This window comes from Sesamum indicum, linkage group LG10 (genome assembly GCF_000512975.1).
Source record: "Sesamum indicum cultivar Zhongzhi No. 13 linkage group LG10, S_indicum_v1.0, whole genome shotgun sequence".
Taxonomy (NCBI): domain Eukaryota; kingdom Viridiplantae; phylum Streptophyta; class Magnoliopsida; order Lamiales; family Pedaliaceae; genus Sesamum; species Sesamum indicum.
This window is the reverse complement of record NC_026154.1, coordinates 11,561,724-11,584,361: the sequence shown is the minus strand read 5'-3', so window position 1 is coordinate 11,584,361 and position 22,638 is coordinate 11,561,724. Positions and strand designations below refer to the sequence as shown.

The window sequence follows — 22,638 nt, the reverse complement described above, 5'->3', positions numbered from 1 at the left end:
GACGATTTTTGTCTTTTAAATCCTAACATCAAATCTAAACCACTTATTTGAAAATATTTTATATTACCCCAAAACACAAATACAAATATATCATTTATTTTCAAGATACATTACTTATCTCTATTGTGCTCTCGCTATCTTCAAAATAAAAAACAAAACACTTAAAACGCAAATCCAAAAATTGATTATTTTTACTGAAAAATGAAATTGAAAATTAATCCAAACAAAGGCAGTAGAAGCTTTCTGGCAAAGCAAAACCACTGTTGCGTTTTTCTCTTGGTTACGTTACGATTGCTTAAAAGGACGAAGAAAGCAGTGAAGGGAGGTGAAGGGAAGACGCCTTATCCTCTTTCTCCATCTTTCTGCAATCTGCAATAATTCAAGTTTCAGGGGAACAGCAGTGTCGTTCTCCGCCGGAAGAATGCTTTTGCACCGCCCCTTTCAACTTCATGCTCGCAGCCGCTTCAGTCTCCTCTCCCTTTCCTCCCCGTTTCGCCGTAGTATCACTTACCTCCCCAACTCTCACACCAAATTGCAGCGCCGTTCGGTTATCCGAATATCCGCCTCCATAACCGCCAAGCCTTCCTCGGAGCTACGGAAGAAGCACAAAAGCTCCGAGCCCGACGAAAAGCTTGTGGCTCTTCGCGAGCTATTCTCCCGGCCAAACATCAATATAGATGCCTATATCATTCCCTCTCAGGATGCTCATCAGGTTTGCTTATTTTGTTTCTTGTGGAAAGATTAATTTTCTGTGGTTTTCAGCTGCCTGAAGAAATTGAGAAATGACTGGAAGATTGTGTGCTCAATTAATGCCTTTGCTGTTGAATTTGCTGGTTTATTGGATCGCAAAGTCGCACTTCTGTTCGAACCATCTTGATATTTAGAGTGAAGGATTCTAGTTCTGATGTTAATTAAATTGAATGTAAAAAATTGCACTCTTCTGTTCTAAACATATAGTATTTAGTCATAGCATCTTGATCTTTTGTGTAAAGGATTCAATTGCACTTTTAGGTGGCTACTAAACAGATTATTTTTTCGTTCTTGGTGAAGAGTTGAGCTGTCAGTTGCAATTTCTTAGTATTATTGTGCTTATTTTCAGAGCGAGTTTACTTCGGAGTGTTATGCAAGGCGAGCGTACATATCAGGCTTTACTGGTAGCGCAGGCACTGCTGTTGTCACGAAAGATAAAGCAGCTCTTTGGACAGATGGACGATACTTCCTCCAGGTCTGAACTGTTGAAGATTGACATCTCTCTCGCTTTCACTCCTATAAGCTGTTGCTAAAATTTGCTGTTGGTTTTAGTGATATCTTCCTATTGTTGCTGACAGGCTGAGCAGCAGTTAAGCTCTAGCTGGATTCTCATGAGGGCTGGTAATTTTGGAGTACCTACGACAAGTGAGTGGCTTAATGGTATCTTGTCACCTGGTTGCCGAATTGGCATAGATCCTGTGAGTAAATTCTAGTTCCGAGTCTATGTTCACCATATGATTATTTCAACTTCCATGTCCTAACTTTTCAGATGAAACAGTGGCATCCTAGAAATGAATAAACTAATTGGATGAAGGTCATCATGTGATAAATCTACATATACTGACAGTTGCCAATGAGAACTAGCCATTTATGAATTAAAATCAAAGGTTTACTGGTCTGATATTAAATTTCTTGGATGGCGAAGAAGCATTATTAGGCCAGTGCAACTTCATGGTGTTTAGAGTGTGGTTCGTGTGAGTTGGGGTTAGGTTGTGTGAGCTGTGTGGTTTGCCAGAAGAAATGAAACAAAAGATATGGTAGAGCTAGGACAGTTATTGTATGAGGTCTACCCAATGCTAGATGCAGAGGCGCATAATAGATCGATATGAACATCATGAGCTGTCCCGTAATAAAACCAGTTGTTGCTGATACCTTCTTCTCGGTTCCTTCTTCCATAACCTGAGCTCGGAGAAGGAAGAGATAAGAGGGCCCTATGGAGAATGTGGTCAGAAATATGATTGGACTTTCTCATGGTTTGGATTTTAGCTTTCAGGATGGGTTAAAAACATTCTTTTGAATTGAAAGAGAGCAAAATGAGTTGAATGTATATTATTTCTTGTAGAAAACTGAAACTGTATTTTAAATTAATCTTAAAAGAGATTAACCTATAGCAGTAGAATTAAATAGCATAAAATCCATTAAATTGTTTATGTTCTAGTGGTGTTCTGTAAGAAATTGAATGATGTTCTAAAGCAAAATGCATGTCTGCCGTGTGTGTCTCTGTGTAACTTTTCTTTCCTTTACTACATTTTAGATCAACCCATTACCCTCAAACCCTCCATGATTGGGGTTGGGTTCCGTCCACCTCCATCAATTGATCTAGTTTTGCTGTTTTGTTGCATAAACTTACTAATGATCAGTGAAACTGCATTTTGGTATGACATTACCATTTGGATTTTTTTTCTTCAATATGAAAAGTGAATTTTACTAAGAAGGAAATAAAGATAACACGAAAGAGGAGGAAAATCCTCTTTCTTCTGTTGTCAATGGAGTCAGGTTGGAGGTGGTCCTGCTTGCTTGGTCCACATTTTAGTTGATCCAAATTAGACTATTTAATTATCCAAATAAAGCTGAGCAATTTGTGAGCTGAGTTTGACCTAGTTAGCAACTAGCGTGGAATGCAGCATGCTTATTCCAAATAGAGAGTACCAAAGTTGCTTTCTGAAAATTCTTATTGTTTTTCTCCAAATTATCCACATATGTAAGCTCAATAATAACTTCACCAATTTTGTAGTGGCTGCCCACCTATAGACCAATACTCATTGGTGTTCTAATTTTGGTCGCAGAATTCTGAGGCTAGTGAAACTTTGAATTTGCCTATTGACATGCATTTGCAGTTCTTCCAGCCTTTATGGCTTGATTTTTCTCCATGAAGATGATTCTTATTAGTTTTTGGTATGGATTGTACATTTAAAATATACACATTTCTCAGAACAAGTTTTGTTCCTAATATGTCTGAAAGACCGTTGCAGGTCATCAGTAATGAATAAATAAAGTTAATCTAATGTAACCTGTGGCTTGTGGAAGATGTGAGCCAAGTTAGAGGAGACAAAATATTTTCTAAATGTAGAGGTTGAACTTTGGATCATTAATGTCAATTTTACTTGATCTTAAGTCGCTCTGAGGCTGTGGCGTAAAACCTGATTTATAAACCTAGGTACCGTTTCATCCTCTGAGTTTACTTTCCAGTCCAGCTGAATTGCTTGCACTGCACTGGGAACTGGTACATTTAGCTGTTATCTGGACAGTGTACTATTTCCCCTTAGGATAATATTGGTTACGGAGGAACATGTTTTCAGTTTGTCTATTGGTTTATATTAGATTTGCTGTTTTTTTCCAAATAATATTTAACTTGGTGCTAAACAAGGTTCTTCGTCACATTGTTATACAAGTTTTATATTTGGTAGCAATTTGTATTTTTTTTTTGACTTTTTTCTTGAATTTGTCATGGTCCTTTTCTTCTTATAAGTTATTTTAATGCTTCCTTTCTTGTCATCTTCATATCTATTTGTGGGTATATGCAATTTCTGATTTCATTTTAAATTTTCTTCAATTTCATATTTCTGATCCCAGAAACCACCTTCTCTTGGTTTTTGTGAAGCGTTCAGTTCCTGTTTTCTTCCGATGCTGCAGAAGAACTGAAAGAGGCCATATCTCAGAAGAATCATGAGTTGGTCTACTTGTATGATGTTAATCTTGTGGATGAGATGTGGAAAGATTCCAGACCAAAGCCTCCAAACAGACATATCAGATTGCATGACGTGAAATATGCTGGCGTAGATGTGTCATCCAAGCTGTCCTCGTTGAGGTCTGAACTAATTAGTGCTGGTTCATCTGCGATTGTTATCTCAATGCTGGATGAGATTGCATGGCTCTTGAACTTGGTAATACACTGAGCTGTTTTCTTGATTGTGCTTTAATAAATTGTACCAGAATTATGAAATGGGTTAACTAGCTACTCACCTAGAAAAACAAGTAACAGAGAAAAAAGCACCTCAAAAGTTGATACATCAACTAGAATGTTGTCCTTCAATTCAAACTGGTATAGAGATCATGAAGATTATTTCTGGATTTTTCTTTCATATGATGCTAGATATATCTTGACCGTGCCTTGTGGGTTTCTTTATTTGTGAAGAAACCAGAGACAAGTCCAAGAGTTTATTTAAATTTAAATCTTGTTATGGTTCATTACTAACACGCAAATTTTTGTAATAGAGAGGTAGCGACGTACCACATTCACCTGTCATGTATGCCTATTTAGTTGTGGAGATTGATGGAGCAAAATTATTTATAGATGATGCCAAACTCAATCCTGAAGTGAACCATTACTTGAAGAATGCTGGAATAGAGTTGAGACCATATGAGTCTATTCTTTCTGAAATTGAAAGGTAAGTTTGAGTTCACAGCCTTTTTGCTTGTGTTCCAATGAATTCTGCTTCACTAGGTTGCTCTTTTTACTTTTGTCAGCTGAAAACTGTTACACTAATGCTCTATAAGGTTTACTGAAACTATAAATGGGAAAAGAAAAATGTGCGGCATAGAATCACCACAATGATTTTGCATCAAAGCAAAAAACGATTGGACTGAGAGTCTTCTGCCTAAAGTGAATTCTTGCTCAAGAAAGCATTATATCACTTTTTTGGGTTTAGTTGGCCTTTTGCTGTTCTGTTCCACTGAGTTTCAACAAGTTTAGACCAGAAAGTTTCAAATTGTCTTTAGCTGGCCCGTACCACTACGTTACAGGTGCTGTAGCAATCCTAATATAATTCCCATTTAACGTATAAGAAACCGTCAAGGAAAGGCTGTTTCAATGAACAGTTTGTCACATATAATGTACAGAATTGATTTTCTAAAACTTGTACATTAGATCTCCCAGTAACAAGTTGTCCTTGACCATACTTTTTGTTGCAGTTTGGCTCTAAAAGGGGCGTGCCTTTGGTTGGACACATCATCTGTTAGTGCTGCTATTGTAAATACTTTTAAATCTGCCTGTGATAAGTACATTAGCACTGCTGGAGTTGTTAATAGTAACAAGAAGACTGTACCAAACAGTCCAGATGGCCAATCTTGTGGACCCACTGCGGTGTATAGGAGCTCGCCTGTTTCTTTGGCTAAAGCTGTGAAGAATGAAGCTGAATTAGAAGGAATGCGTAATTGTCATCTAAGGTAAGTGCAACTGCAAATATCCTTAGTTTTTACATGTGCCTTATTTGAGTAACTATTAATCAGCAGTTTTTCTGTGCAATTTACACGTTCTCTTGTGACATGTTTTTAGTGCATAAACTGGACTGTTGTAAGGGGGAAAAAATGTGGATCATGCTCTCTACTTTTAGTGCTTGTTATTATCTTTTGGAGGCAAATATGCAAATATTTATGTATAAATTGTAGCATTATGTTTTTTTATTCTGTTGCACTGCAGACATTGCAAATGTCTTCTGAACTGGAGCTTCCTGCAATGCGTTTGGATGGGACTGTCTTTATGCATATTTCCTTTATTAGTGTCAGATTTCTAGGTAAGTGAAGACAGAAACAAGAGACCAACATTTATGTGGTTTGGTCATATGACCTACGTCCACGATAAAAATGCCAAAGGGCTAAATCATACTATTCTCTATTAGTTTGATGATATAACCTCCACCTATTTATATAGGTGAACTACATATATGTATAACATAAAAATAAGGAAATATCTCCAAAATCAAATTATATAGATATCACAAGAATCACTAAGATTTTGTTGTGATTCTCTTGTGATTTTACAGTTATTTGGAGAATCAATTCATGATTCTCAACAATTAGTTAAACAAAAGCATGGAATACTTCTTTGAAATACTTATTTTGTCCTTCTTTTAATGTGTTCTCTTAAAATGGTGCTGCCAGATCCTACTTACCCTAACCATGCTGTGTTATGGTTTCAAGTGTTAGAATAGTAGTAAGATCTTGAGCTTATTTATAAACTAAACTACAACAGACATACTTTGAACCACTGTAAAGTTTCTAAATGAAATAATCTGTGATGGAGTCCACTCTAATTGGATCACCTCTAATTGATGGAATCACCTCAAATTGTGATGGTTCTAAGTGACATCACCTGTGATGGTTCTAAGGGGATCACCTCTAATTGATGGAGTCACCTATAATGGGTTTAAGTGTTATGATTCTAAGTGGATCACCTCTAATTGGTGGAATCTTACCTGTGAATCACCTCAAATTCATTATCACAATATTGTTCGTAGCAAACAAGAAAGTATTCATTCTTTTTCTCTTTTTTGTATATTGTACTTTATAACCACTCTGTTTATATATACATTCGTAACTCTATAAAGGAAATATGAAAGGAATGAAATTAGGTCCTAATAATCAGCCCCAAATACACAATCTTCAATTACTCCTAAAAATCGTCTAACAAAATATCATTAGTTGCTCCAAATAATCTCCTACTAAATGTGGGCCCTTCAAGTTGGTTCATAGATATTACACAAGCCCAACTTGCAAACTAGATTATGACATGTTCTATTGTTGAGTCCCTTTGTGAACGCATCAACTAGTTGTTTGTTTGAAGTATATGAGAAATATATAATATTCTCTCTATTATTTTCTCTTTCATGAAATGCCAGTCAATCACTATATGCTTTGTCTGATCATGTTTAAGTCGATCGTCTAATGGCAGCCTTGTTATTATCAACAAACAAGGATAAATGTTTCTCTTCCAGCCCTGTCAATCACCATATGCTTTGTCTAATCATGTTTGTGAACGCATCAACTAGTTGTTTTTTTGAAGTATATGAGGAATATGTAATATTTTCTCTTTTATGAAATGCCTGTCAATCACTATATGCTTTGTCTGATCATGTTTAACTGGATTGTCTAATGGCAGCCTTGTTATCAACAAACAAGGATAAATGTTTCTCTTCCAACAATCTTAATTCTGCCATTAATTTCTGCAGCCATACTAATTCACTAATGGTTTGTGCCATAGCTCTATGTTCTGCCTCTGCACTTTATCTTGCTACCACAATATGTTTTTTACTTCTCCAAGTAACTAATTTGTTGCCAAGAAATGTGCAGCAACTTGATGTTGACCTCTTATCGTCAATAGATCTAGCCTAATTTGCATATGTATAAGCCTCTATTTTTAGGTGACCGTGCTTCGAGAAGAGTAATACCTTTTTAAGTGCAGATTTTAAGTATCTAAGAATACGAAGAGCAACTTCTAGAGGGGAATCTCGGGGATCATGCATATATATTGATGTACCAACCTTACTAACTTGCCAACCCCTGCTTGAAGTTCGTGATTTTAGCTTCAAGGTGAGTCAGTAAATTTGCATCCCAGCATACCAGAATCTTCAGAGAGATCCAAAATTTACTCCTTTTTTGAGACAAAGATTCCCATATCTGATCTTGCAACCTCTATTTCAAGAAAATATTGCAACTTACTCAAATCCTTGATCTCAAACTCTTGTGTTGAAAGTTTCTTGAGTTGGGTAATCTCCTCTTATCGTCCCGTCACAACTATATCAGTAACATAGACAATGAGTGATGGATCTTACCTATGTATGTTTATGAACAGGCATCAATATTGCTTTCATAATATCCAATGAAATCATGGCTTTTGTGAATCCAGTGGACCATGCACTTGGTGATTGCTTAACACCATATAATGCTTTCTTTAATCTACATACCTTGTCTTCCGTTTTCTCATCATCAACTCCTGAGAAATTTCCATACACTTCTTTTTGCAAGTATCCATGCACAAAGGCACTTTTGACATCAAATTGTTGTAGATCCTGTTCAAGGTTAGCTGTATATGACAATATCGTTTTCATAGTACTCATTTTTGTAATAGAAGCAAAAGTATCTTAATAGCCGATCTGGAGGGTTTGAGTAAAGCCCTTGGCCTCCAATCAAATCAAGCTTTATATCTTCAATTGAACGATGCGCTTTATGTTTCACTACAAAAACCCATTTGCATCCAACTTTTTTTTTCCCCAATGGAAGAATAACAAGTTCCAATGTCTCATTTTTACCAATCCTTCGTCTCATCGATCATTGTCTCTTTCCATTTTGGATCCCTATATGCTTCTTGCCAACCTTGTGTAGGAAATAGATGATACAAAGGCTCTATAGGAAGAAGATAACCATTGGAAACAAACCCTCATTCCTTTCCTAATAGCAATAGGAACATTAAAATCATTAGTAATGGGATGAAAATGAAGGGAAGACCACATGATATCATCTAAGGCACTGGAGTCAGAATGGCTCTTGAGTAGGTAGAAGCTGGTTGATGGCCTGATTTGTCTTGACTCAATGTATAGAGGTTTACAAATCTGGCTTACCTAATCTCCAAATTTTAGGTTGTTGCTCTTCATTGCTAGGACTTTTTCCAAAATTCTGTATAAGGGTAGGTGTTAACATTTTCGTTGACTCTCCCCCTGAAGGGATGACTGAGGTGCAGGAAAGTATGGGTCAGATTTTCTGAATGTAACATCTATACTAACAAAGTACTTCTTAGTCGATGGATGATATCACTTATGTCCTTTCTGAGTTGCAGAGTATCCAACAATCACACATTTCAGGCCTTAGGTTTTAGCTTGTTTGCATTCCTCCCATCCTATGAACAAAACACCCACATCCAGAAATTTTAGGGGAATTGTACATTAATTATGACCTTGTGGAGCTTCTAAAGAACTCTTAAAATTAAGTGTTTGTGTGGCATTCTATCGATAGGATATGTCTTTGAAAGCATTGCATATCAGATAAACCTTTGGAACATTCATAGTAGATCGAGCTATTTAAACTTGTGTTGACAGAACTTGTTTGGTGCAATATTACATTAGAATCTAAGTATGCACAAAAACACCATCTATGTACTTTATACCATTATTGGTTCTTAAATATTTAACATTGACATCAAGTTGTGTACAAATCATTATGTGAAATAGTTGAAAAGAAGAAAAAACTTCATTTTTTGCGTTTTCATCAAGTAGACCCGAGTTAGCCTTGTACATAATCAATAAAGGTTATGAACCATCTATAACCAAACAATGAAATAGTCTGAGTAGGACCCCGCACATTGGAATGAATAGTCATAAAAGGAATAGGGCTCTTGTTATTAGCTGAAGGATGAATGCTTGGTGCTTGGCAAATTCACATGCAGAATAAACTAATAAATCTAAATTACGCTGTCTAAACGAATTGAGATATAATCTACTCTCTGTAAAACTGAAAAGGATGGGTGTCTCTAGTCATGTATGCCAATGGATCATTTGTTGGCTGCCAATTATCCTAACATAGCTCAAGTTATAATAGGAATGGCTGCTGAAGCCTTCGTCTTGGAGATGCAAGCCATCTTGTAGTCTTCCGTTGTCTATTGTTTTTCCGGCATCCAGATCTTGAAATACATAATAAGAATGACAAAAATTCAACTTCGCGATTAACGGCTTTGGTGATTGCAGTAACAGATACAATGTTAATTGGTAAAGTAGGAACATGAAAGGATGGTGATAGATTAATGGTAGGGGTGCATTAACAGAACCTTCTCTAGATTGGAGGCTAAAGATCCATCAGCTGTATGGACTTTATCTTTTCCTAAGCCTAGGGAGTTTTGTTTTGTTTTCTCTGGAATCTTATCATTATGAGAGATAAGATTGGCAAGAAAAGCACTACCTTCTTGGCCAAAGTTAGAGGAAGCAATTGAGGTTGATTGCGATTCTAGTTGAGACAAAAATCGCTTTAAGGCTTGTACCTCCTAAATGGAAATGGAGAAAAACCTTCAATGGACTCAGATTGGTTTGCTTGTGGTCTTGTTGACTTTTTTCCATGACCTCTAGTTGGTCTACCATGTAGCTTCCAACAATACTCCTTAGTATCTCTTTGCTTTCCACATAGATTAAATGCGCCTTGTCTGATAAATTTTTGTTACCTACTTTAACCTTCCCATGGAAGGTATTGGCAACCAGGTGGCTTTGTCAACTGGAACTATGTCTCTCTTCAACTTATTTTCACAAGCATTGCATGCAATTTTTGTATTGATTAATACAGTCGATAGATCAATATTTTGGCTGAATTTAAGTATGACTATTCTTTTGCAGGGATGCAGCAGCTCTAGCACAATTCTGGGCATGGCTGGAGGAGGAAATCAGCAATGGTGTCATTTTGACAGAAGTAGATGTTTCTGACAAACTTCTTGAGTTCCGCTCTAGGCAAGATGGTTTCATTGGCACAAGTTTCGATACTATAAGTGGTAAATCTCCTTATCCTATCAACCTTTGAGCATATTGTCTTTTCATTCTCGGTGCACTTTGCTTTAATCAGATACTTACCTCATTCAGAAGTTTCAACATCTATAGGGCTGAGCTTCTCTAAATCTACCTTTATATGGGAGATTCTGATTCTGAAGAGTCATTGAGGAACTTATGATGAAGGCAACCCAAACTATTTGCCTATTTCCTAGGATGAATCCTCCCTGCAAGTTACTCAATGAAATGTGCACTATAGGATTTGGATCTGTGATCTGTAGTTACCTATATATTTGTTTGTACATCTGGTTCCTAAAACTTTGGTGGGAACTTCTCTTCTTTGTATATACTTTTGCAAGGAACTTACTAGTCGTTGATATTTAAAAAATCTTAGACAAAATGCCTGAATGCTGCTCTATTTTAGTAGAAATGATGGAACACTACCACTAGGTTGCAACTACTTGTTCTTCATTTCTGAGTTTTGTATTTAGTTTCAGTTAAACATCATTGAACATGAAGCAAAAAGAATTGTGTATGCCCTCCTTCAGAGTGTCTTAGATTGTTATCCAAATTGGTTAAGGTTTTTTGCCTACTCTTTACCCAGTTTTCAGTTTTAGTAGGGTAGAATTTTCTTGCAGTGAATTGTCTTGTGAATGTGGTCGTTTGAAATATAGATGTCTTCCGGAGTCGCACCCACTTTTTCCCCCCCAAAAAAATGTGAAGCTTTGTGTTTCTTGCAAGTTGAGAAGTTGTTGGTTTAGAGCAAATAAAGTTTGCTTAAGGGTTCAAGATAGATTTTGCAATTGTTTTACATCTTCACTTCGTCAAGACGTGCATCTGTGTGTACCCACTGTTATTTTCACTTCATCCTGTCTTCGCATGCCTCTGGAGCCCCTTTTATGATAGAGGTTATGCATGGAAATGCTATACTGTAAAGATTATGTCATTGACATCTTATATCATTCTTCACAATTATTTCCCAGTTCAAGTTATTCATGAGTTTCATGATTGGTCAGTACCACTCAATTCATCAAGTTCATACTACTTGTTCAACTTTTTACACGAGAGACCCAGATTTATCACTGAGTTGGTTAGAGGAACAAATCAGAGCTTAGCCAGATCTTGGTGGTTAATCATCTAATGGTTTGCTATTCTGTACTATCCTTTGAACAATAAGTAGTTGAATCTCCAGAGGTCAAAATTGGGATACTTGACACAAAGATATTGGATGCTTCAGAATTGATTATTAAAGTATGAATTGGGATTGAAAACATGAGTTTGGCAAGAACTGGTCAGTGGTTTCATGCTTCACCATTCAGTTTCATGTGTAATCTGGTGTTAAGTGTGAAGTGATGGACATGTTTTCTTGGGATAATCCCTCCTATAAATATTAAAAGTAGTCTCCTAAAAAGGCATTCTGGGGCTGTTAGACACAGGAGCTATTAAAAGGTAGGATAAGAAACAGGAAAGAAGGGAAACAAGGAGGGATGAACATGCTTCAATATATGGATGGAGTTAAGAAATGGTTCCATTTTGCCATCAAACAACTTGTGACTAAACATATGTAATATAGTACCCGAACCAAGAAATTGGTGCTGGAGTGTACCTGCTGAGCTGATTGCTAGGGTCCTAGATTAATGGCCACTAAAGGGGACTGTTTCCCTCTCTTGTAGTTTAAGGGACAATGAGACGTTAACCGCCATTATCTTTGAAATTGGGGCAAGTTTTTGAAGTTTTCGGCCTTATATGGTTGTTTCTTTTTTCTTTTGTTTGTCTAGATCAGGATAATGCTCTAAATCACATCCTTGCGTGCAATGGTGAAGGTGCAGCAAACAAAATTGTCCCTCCTGTTACAAAGCAATGAATATTCTTTGTACATCTGAAATTTGATTCCTGAATATAAGTGAAGCATGTACCCACTAGTAGTCTTAGAGAGATTTTTGTATGAATAGTTTCCTCACTTAAGTCTGCAGTTATTAGTTGAAATATACATGCGAAAAGGGTTTTTCGAATTGGCCAGAGTTGGACTTTTATCCGCAGTTATCTACTCAATAATCAATCAGAAGGAGCTCTCGATGTCCCATGTTTAATCATTGCGCTGAATAATGTACCAATTTATCATTTTACTTAATGACACTATGTCTAAATGTTCTTCATAGGTTCGGGTGCTAATGGTGCTATCATACATTACAAACCAGAGCCTAACAGTTGTAGCATTATAGATGCTGAAAAACTCTTCCTACTGGACAGTGGAGCACAATATATTGATGGGACGACCGACATTACCCGGACAGTACATTTTGGTCAACCTTCTTCACGGGAAAAAGAATGTTTTACCCGAGTTCTTCAGGTGTTGTTCATTAGTTATTTGTTTAACTCGATCTCCCATCTCTGTAAAAGAAGTAATTTCCTAATTGATGCTGATCCATGGTTCTCTTCCTAACTATGTGCAGTTATGCATGAAATATACCATTTAACTTTTGACATTTTAAGAGAAATTAGATGTGTAGCCTCTTTAATGATAGTAAGTTTTGAGCACTTGAGAATAGAGGGTCGATGAATGAGAAACTGTTGGTGGATTTTACGCATGTACACAGATACGGTATAAGTGTGTTTTCTTTAAAAAAAAATTTGCAAATTTCTCTGTTGACAAAGCTGAAGTAAGAATCATTTTATTTAGAGAAGTCTGATGGATTTATATATTGAAAGCCTAGTATGCCATATTTGTGAAATATTGAAGCAAGTTGCTGTTTGGAGTTATCTGGGAATGGTACTTATTTGTCAATTCGAGCTTAATTTCAGAGACTAATGATTAGATGTGAAAAACATTCTATTGTAGTAATTCTTCATAACTTCTACCAACAATATATTTTATTAGATGAAGGAATTAAATATCAATGTTGAGTTGAAGTGTTGTTAACTGCAATAGTATCCTTGAACTCCAAAATAATATACATCCATTATCTATCGCGCAGCTATAATCTTCTGACTTAGTGCACAAGTAGCTTTAAGTGCTTATCTATATCTGTATTAACTTAAACCAGATTTTCTAATAGTTCCTACTACTCCCAGGGCCCAACACTTGTAGTCAAGATTAAAGTTAATGTTTGAGGTTAAAATTTGAAATGGAACTAGCAATATTCTTTAGACGATAGTGACAGAAATTAACATTCCCTGCTATGGAGACAATTGTTGGGAAAATAGTGATGCAGGTAATGAGGAATCTAGAAACAGCAAGCTCATTTAAAGTCTGGACTCTTGTTTTATTTAAATTTTACTGAACTGTTCTATTTCTTCGAAGAAATTCTGTGATAGACCCTCCTGAACCTTGGGTTCTTTCCACATTTTCAGCCGTTATGTCAAGTTGGTTAGTGGTTATCTATTTTATGCATAAATCCTACAATGTATAGGAGTGCTTGCAGTTTATTATCCCAACTCATCACTATCTAGAGTCATATTCAGGATATTGGAGCAATTCTGCTTTTCCTCGAGTTATGTGGGGCAATTCAAACCTTAAGCAACTGTGGGGAATATAATTTCATGCCTAGATCTTTTGCTCTTCATATCTTTCTTTATGTTTTAAGAATTTTTTGGTTCTTTCAGTTTTCAAGGTCTATTGCTTTAGGCATCCAAAATTATGAAAAGAATATAAGAAGCCCATGTTGTTAAGCATCAAACAGATGGTTGATGCTTTATCTTAGTGATGACCAGTGATGAATTTTTGCCTTTCTGTAGGAACATCGTGCCCCTTTAAAATCCCACTTTTGGTGATTGTTTGTTTATCCTGGCTTAGTAAAATATCAGGTCTTACTAATGAACTTAACTTCATAATCTTTGTTTGAGTTACATTATGAAGAGAAATGCATCTAATAGATGTATACACCTACTAAGATTTTGAATCTGTTCAAATAGGTATAGTTTTAGAAGGGCCAAAAAGGAACTTAGACATGTTATCATAGCCATGCCCCATGGAAACATAGACATTGTATCTTTTAAATAGCATTCTGTTGTTTCTGTTGAGTGCTGTTAGTATTGACGCTGTCATTTACGTTTGGCTTAATGTTAGATGTTGGTTTGTAAGGTCTTCTATGTTTGTTCTCATTTAAGCAATCCTTGGTGCTTAACTATATTTCAGAGAAAAGGAATCATCGTATGAGGAAATATACTAATAGTGATATATGCTTTTGGCAGGGTCATATAGCACTTGATCAGGCCATCTTTCCTGAAAACTACCCTGGTTTTGTATTGGATGCCTTTGCAAGATCATCATTGTGGAAGATTGGTCTTGATTATCGTCATGGTATTAGTGATTCCCTACTGCGTGCTTGTTATCAGAGTTTTCTGGAATTCTTGATTTGATTTGAGATGATAGGCTAAGTTTGTGAACTGCTGTATCAAACTTTAGGTACTGGTCATGGTGTAGGAGCTGCACTGAATGTTCACGAAGGCCCTCAAAGTATCAGCTTCCGTTTTGGAAACATGACACCGTTGCTGAAAGGCATGGTTGTTAGCAATGAACCAGGGTACTATGAAGACCATGCATTTGGCATTAGGATTGAAGTATGTATCATCTTTTCCTGGAACTAAAGAATCATGCATAAATAGTATTAGTGTCAAAAGCTATTACCTACTTAAACGGTTATGTGGGCCTTATTTTATTAGTGAGCATGAGATGCATTACTTGCTTAAAACATTTATGTAGGAGTTTTCTTATGGTTAAGATTCTGCAAAATTAAGTTTAATCCAATAGAGGTTGCCATTAATAAAGATCAAAGATCTGTATATATAGCAACTTAACCTTTTGGTTAAAGACCAGGATCACCAGTTATTATGCGCTGCCTGATTCATCATTTAAATAGGACCGTAGTAAGTTTTAGGCTGAACCGGTCACTAGTTTCTTGAGCAAGCCATCAAACCAATATTTTTACCAAGCAATCTCTTCTCCATTCTTGTCTTTCAGAATCTCCTCTATGTGAAAGAGGCTAACACACCAAATCGCTTTGGAGGAGTAGAATATTTGGGATTTGAAAAGCTCACATTTGTTCCCATTCAGGTATGAATTGCTAAACTCCTTCATTACATCGAATTTGCTGTTTTAGAAGATTGGTTTTTATTGGATAAATTTAAATTAGTTGGATTGTTTAGTTTTACAATGTAATGCCAAATATCAGTTTCTTACTTAAAATCCGAAAGTAGGATTAATTCATGTCCAGGGATGATGCCTTTGCAGATGCACAGTTAGGTTTTGTAGTATTTTTCCGTTTTTTTTTTTTGGGGGGGGGGGGGGGGGGGTTATGTTGCCTGTAGCGCTGAAAATCACATTTGCTAAATGTTTTCCCATTTTACTGAATCTTCTTTTTTCTCTGTTTCACAATTCGGTTCTGCAACTATATAATGGGAAGTATGGGGGTGCACTGCTGTGTTTATTCCCCACTAGCGGTGGCAATATGGGTGGAAATGCATGGTTCCAACCCAACCCACCTAGTTTTGGTTTGGATTGGGTTTAACATAGTCCAATATGGTTTTGTTTAAGTAAATTTAAATAGATAATGGGTCCTATATGAGTTTTAATGGATCGTAAATGGGGTTCTTCATGTTTAATTTTCTAGTAGTTTATTAAAAGTAATGTTAGTAATATAATAGAATTTATAAAAGGTATTAGTATAAACTATAATCATGAGTTCATTATGGGTCCAATATAAGTTGGTTATAGGTTTTAAGGGGTCGTATATGGGTGGGTGATGGATCTTAAATGGGTATAACCATATGGTGAGCTAATGTTATCGTTAATGCACTGAGTGATCTGATCACTGTCATGTCACACGTTGAGTACCACTTGTCACACTTTGATCCAAGAATTAATAGAAAATTTAACATGGAGTTCTTAGTTTTTTTAGTCTAAAAAGATATATAAGGTCTAAGTCCACTCCACGTCGCAAAAAGAGCTAAGCTGGCTGGCCAACCCATGGTGGTGCTTGCATGCATGTGGCTTTGGTCCAAACCTTCTAAAATTTAGGATTCCCTTCTTCCAAAGACTTGTGGTATCCTAAGCGCCGGAACAAGTACTAGATTTTGATTGCATAAAGTGGTTTGAGACATCTCCACCAATGTGGGGCAAATAATTTTTTATATCCTCATTTTTTAACTTTTTATGTTGGAATGGCACTTTGTGTTCTTCTCGGCATATATTCAGGTGCATATAGATACACACGTGTTACTAATATATTTTGCTTGCATGATTTAAGTAATTCACATTAACATATAGAAGGGTATGCTTAAAAGGTGCACATTGTGGTATAATTTTCTAGATGTTTGAAGCATTGCTAACCTTTCTAACATAATAATTCTATATCCAATACAATACCTTCAATTTTTACATTTCTAAATCATGAATGAATTCGACAAAAGATAAGTATAGCAAATATTTGAATATGATACATTTTTACTTTATTAACATTGCAAATATGCTTCAAAGTATCTTTGTGAGGGTTAAATTTTATCCAAAAACGTAAGAAATCAGTGTGCTTCATTTGAGAATTGATACTATGTGGGGTCTCACACATATTGACTGGTTGGAATTAACCAAGGCTGATAAACTATTCACTCTTCCTGAGATAACTAAGTGTTAATGGGGAATTACATCCTGATTATTTGATTCCACCTAAGATGGAAGATTCGGGTTGAAAGGTTTGTGGTGGTTCATAGTTCTCATAGTCACTGCTGCTTCATGTTTATCATGAAGAACATAAATTTATATTTTCTTTGTTCCTTGTATTTGCCTCATAGTGGAATATAATTTTTTGCCATATCATCTTTGATATGTAATTCTTCCTCCACATCATGTAGGCCAAATTGGTTGATTTATCATTACTCTCTACAGCCGAGATAGATTGGCTCAATGACTACCACGGGCAAGTCTGGGAGAAGGTAAGCAGATGTGTCATCTTTTCTGTTATTAAAATTTATCTTTCCACCGTGTGCATGGAGGACACCATTCGATGTCTTAACTCAATTCAACATCTAACTTATTCATTTAAGTCGATGTTTCATGTTCAAACTCTCTTTATGTTGCATATCATCCATCAGTTGGTGTGAGGGCATTGACAGTCTCGCCCGCCTCATTGGTGAACTACATATTTAGCCTTAACAGCAGCATTCACCTAGCTATGCCCCTGAAGTTGCTTGCTACATTAATTGGATTTTGGGTTACATAGCTAATTGCCTGAAGTGATAATATAAAATGTTAGGACGAAAATGATATCTTGTCTCAGACGTGGTGACATCTCATCGATACCAATTGAAAGTTCGGCATTAGAGTGCTCCAAATATGTCCATATAAAACTGATGTCACTGCTATTCAAATTATTATCTTTCCAAGAAAGAATGTTACGTACAAGAATGACTTAAGTCGTGAGAGAAAGTCACGTCCAGTTTGTCTGCTAGTAAATAGAGTGTATTTTCAGTTCTAGAATATAGACACATGGAGCATCACAGGTAGTACAATTTGGGTTTCTATCAATGATCTGGTAAGACCTGCTGTACATCTTGCACCTTGAATACTGCATATCACGAAAACCAAAGACTTCAAATTTTTGGTGGAGGCTAGTAGAGTTTGTACTTCCAAGTTAAAGTTGTTTCATTTTCAGATTGACCTCATTTCATCCACAGGTTTCCCCATTGCTTGATGGTCCAGCGTATGAATGGCTCTGGAATAATACAAGGCCACTTGTAAAGGCTTGATACAATATTTCACCTTGTTCCAGACTTTGTACAAATAGAATTCGAACTGCCTGCCTGTTGTTATACTTAAAAGGCTATTACTTCAAAGAGGATATATTATGTTAAGTCGTACACCTTAAGAAATAAATAGAAAGCTTGCGTGTCCACGTGTTATTTTCCTTGCTTATGGAAAGACGAGGACTGAAGGAACAGATGCTCTGAGAAATTCAGCCTGATCGCTATAATTATGGATTAAGTTTGTTGGAAGTGGTTGATTAAGAAACTCGTCGCGACAGCTTCTCTTCTCCCAATTAGCTGAATTTGAATAGGTGGCCACCGTGGAGCTGACTAATTCTAGTAGAAGTGATGCCGTGTCATCCAGTAGTCATCGCTACTCACACTGCATCTATAATGCACAGTACTTTATCTGAGGTGTTTATTGTAGATTAGGGGTGTGAAGGAATGGAGCTTGATTCATGCTTCAAGCTGCAAGTTGGAGATTGTGTTAGAACGTTAGAGAGCTATACTTGAGCTGGTAAGTTTGAAAAAGGTTCAAAACTCGGACAAAATCAATAGATCAAGTACTTAAATGTATTAAACATTATTTTAAACTAGGCATTAAAGATATTATTTAGGGTAAATTATATTTTTTAGTTCGAATTATGCTTGTTTTATATTTTGCCATTTTTTTTTATTTTTTGGTCAATTACCATGTCAATTTTGCAAAATTCGTACTTTACTATATATGAACTTTTTTTGGTTGATTTTTTTTGTAGGAAAAGTATTACGTGCAATACATACGTAAAAAATATCATATTATATTGCTTTTAAATATCGCATATGTACTGTATGTGATGTTTTTTGTCAAAAAAATCAATAAAAAAAAATGAAAATTTGGATTCGATTGCAAGCATGATTATTGCAATCGCCCGTTTATGTAGAAGTATAATTCTAGTGATTAAACTGCATATTTATAATTTTGGCCATATTAAAGACAAAAGTAATTAACACTTAAAATGATTTTTTCGCTCTTTTCCATATATTCTTCATACCTAGTTTGAAAGCACAAAAGCATTGTTAATGGTTTAAATCTTCTTTATGTAGCAGTTAACAACATTGCTGAAAACTCTTATGTGTTTAAAATAAATGTCTATTCTTTTGATAAGTCAAAATTACGAATAGAAGCCACGCACTTAGATAATGTATTTATTTTCCACGTAATAACTGCAACACAGAGTAAATATAATTATTTCTATTTGTGCGCTGCAATAGAATTCGAGCTGTTTAGAAACTGAACATGAAACAATTCAGTACGCGTCCAAAAATTTTATTTTTAATTTTTTTGCATCTCACTGGAACTCTAATGTTTTCACCATAAGTCACACATGCAGCAACTGAAAGAGGAAGAAGACACTGCAGGAAAAGGGAGGAAGGCCATTTTGTTTAGTTAAAAAGTTTTCGAGTGCGTTGATTGCACCTGACAAAAATATCGAGTAATTTCTTGAAAATTAAGTGTCATATATGACATTGCAACTCATAGACTATGGTCAAATTAGGCAAATAGAACATATGAAAGGAAGTAAAATAACCGCATAAAACTGTTCAAATTTGAACTATTTTAAAATTCTGCGAAATTTGAATCAAAAGTTGGCCTAACCTTAGCATTTTATGATAACTTTTTTGAGCTAAATAATATTTACATGTCGGTACTAAAAGGAAGAAAAATTGATTCAATAAAACTGCATTAACTCACCATGTTGGGCCATTCATGGATTTCTATTTATAGTAAAATCAACCTTCAATTAGTATTTATATTGGGCTAGCAACCATAATCACAGCCTCAACTAATAAAAAATAAATGGATCATATGGCCGGATTACTTGGGATATCTGGTCCAATCAGAGTTAGGCCATGTTTACATAGTGGATTTGTTTTGGATATCAAGTCCAATCAATGCGAATGGACTATTTACTTTTAAAATTGCCAGCTCGGGAGCCCGAGACTCACCTCCATTCCAACTAGGCATGAAAATTTCATTTTTATCCCTCCAACCCCAAAAAATTAGCATTTTTACTTTTTCTTTGTAAGATGTTGTTACTGTTCACTTCCAGTAATGTTCTGATACAAACTTTGACTACAATTTTGTCTCTCCGCCATTTTCTCTCGTCCAAGAGCCAAACATCAGACTTGGGCGAGATGGAGTAAGTAGAATTTCTCCTCCATTTTCTCTCGTCCGCTAATGTCTGGGAAGTGTTGGGTGGAATGATGAGACTTTTTGTTAAAAACCTCACAAACATCAATGATTGGCAGAGTATGAACGAGAAGAAAACAGGGAGAAAGCTCTGTTTCATTGCTGTGAAAAATATCAGACTGAAAGTTGCTACAAATGAGTTTCGAACTTGCGTTAAATTCAAAGACCACAACTAACTTGAAACCGTCTGTAACAACCTAACCAATTCATCTATGACGTGGACCAATTGACCACAGAATAAATGATGTGTACGCCCACACAGCAAATACAACACTTAATAAAAAAACGTGTAACAAAGAACACGTTTCTACCCATCATCAAACATAGAGTAACCAGCAACTTTATCCTCTTCTTTGCTGGGTTCTGTATCAGCAACGCAGGTAGCAGTAGCAGGCACTGGAGAAGATGGCCTCAAGGATGTATCATTCTCAACAGCCCCCCCACAAGTGGGACGAGGGTGCAACGCAACAAGACCCAACTTGCCGAGTAGACAGCGATTTAGTAAAAAGATTAGCCACCTGCAAAGAGCTACGAATGTGCAAAGGAGCTAAGAAACCATCTTTGTAGGCAGTGCAAACTACATGGCAATCTATGTTTCGTACGATCATGGAAAATGGGGTTAGCCATGATGTGTAAAGCTGCTTGGTTATCACAGAACAAGCGAATAGGAAGAGACAAATTGATACCAAAATCAGACAACAAGTAGGAAAGCCACTTAAGCTCACATACTGTCGACGCCATACTTCGATATTCTGCTTTAGCGATAGAACGTGAAACCGTAGACTGTTTCTTGTCTTCCAAGACACCAAGGTATCCCCTAAGAAGATGCAATAGCCTGTGAGTGAGCGGCGCGTACCAGTGCAAGATGCCTAATCGGTATCGCAATAAGCCGTCAATTCAAAAAAACATGTGGCAGGAAAAAAAATCCTTTTGATGGCTCTCCCTTCAGGTAACGAACAACATGTAGTGCGGCCTTCCAATGGGCAACACAAGGATGATTGAGGAATTGGCTAAGCTGCTGTACCGAATGCGATATGTCAGGACGGGTGAAGCCCAAATACAATAATCGTCCAATGAGTCGTCGATATTGATCAGATTGTGGAAGTAAAACACGACAGTCACCACAAAGTTTGAGGCCAAACGGAAAAGGGGTACTCACAGATCTCAAAGACATCATCCCAGTATCACGAATGATATCGTTGAATGTACTTGGTCTGAGCAAGATAGAGACCATCAGACTTCCGCGCGATTTCGAGCTTGAGGAAATAACGTGCGTCACCGAGATCCTTGATGGTAAAGAGTGAATGCAAATAAGCTTTGACAGATTGAATAAGCTCCAAGGAAGGGGTTGTAACCACTATGTATTCAACATAAACTAGAAGAGCCACTAGATCAATATCCGTCGTCTTGGTGAAGAGGCAATGATCGTATGCCGACTAAGAAAAACTAAAATCTGTAAGCTTAAGTGTGAGCTCGACGTTCCATTGTCGAGAAGCTTGCTTCAAGCCATAGAGTGATCGTTGCAACTTGCAAACATTCCCAGGTTGAACATAATACCCCTCCGGTGGTTCCATATACAAGTTCTCCTCCAAGTAGCCATGCAAAAAGGCATTATTCACATCTATCTAGTGCAAGGGCCATCCATAAGCAGCTGCTACAGCAAGAAGTACATGCACTGTAACTGGCTTAGCAACAGGAGAGAAATTGTCCGTATAATCCACCCCGGCTATCTGTGAAAAGCCCTTCGCCACCAACCGAGCCTTGTATTGTTCCACTGAACCATCTGCCTGTAGCTTCATTTTGTACACCCACTTGAACCCAATCGGTTTCTTTCTAGCTGGTAGAGGAACAAGGGACCATGTGTTGTTATTCTCTAAGGCAGTGATTTCAGCTTTCATAGCATCGAGCCACTCTTGGTGCTGCATTGCGTCATGATACGACTTAGGCTCTTGCAAAATTGACATAGAGGCTACAAAGGATGTATATGCGGCATTGCAAGGATGAATGATGCAATGGTTAGTGACAGTAGAAACAAAATCCTCAAGCCAAATTGGCTTACGAGAAACTCTATTTGAACGACGAGGAACATGGGAAATAGCACGAATTGAAGCATCTATAGAGGGTAGTGGAGACATATGCTGTGAATGAGGGGACTGAGACACAACAGGCTGAGGAGGATCCAAAGAAGGAGATGAAACCGCATCAACGTCTAGTGAAACCAAAGGCAACGGAGGCAAGGAATTAGAGGAGGAACCAATCTGCGAGAAAGGAAACACACCTTCGTAGAATTGTACGTCCCTGAAAAACTAAACAGAACGTGAGTCTAAATCAAATAACTTGTAGGCCTTTTGGTGCATCGAATAACCTATGAATACACACTTTAAGGCTCTAGGATGGAAC

The 22,638-nt window shown here is 36.7% G+C and overlaps 1 protein-coding gene across 1 annotated transcript; it reads left to right on the top strand.

The window, feature by feature from the left end:
• LOC105172348 (probable Xaa-Pro aminopeptidase P) lies at window positions 245-18,650 on the top strand. Its single transcript, XM_011093733.2, has 13 exons — window positions 245-712; window positions 1,100-1,225; window positions 1,329-1,448; window positions 3,639-3,914; window positions 4,246-4,418; window positions 4,942-5,196; window positions 10,122-10,273; window positions 12,428-12,618; window positions 14,460-14,568; window positions 14,674-14,828; window positions 15,229-15,321; window positions 17,115-17,195; window positions 17,937-18,650. Exons 1-13 carry the CDS (start codon window positions 422-424, stop codon window positions 18,006-18,008), a joined length of 2,094 nt encoding a protein of 697 aa, XP_011092035.1. The 5' UTR covers window positions 245-421; the 3' UTR covers window positions 18,009-18,650.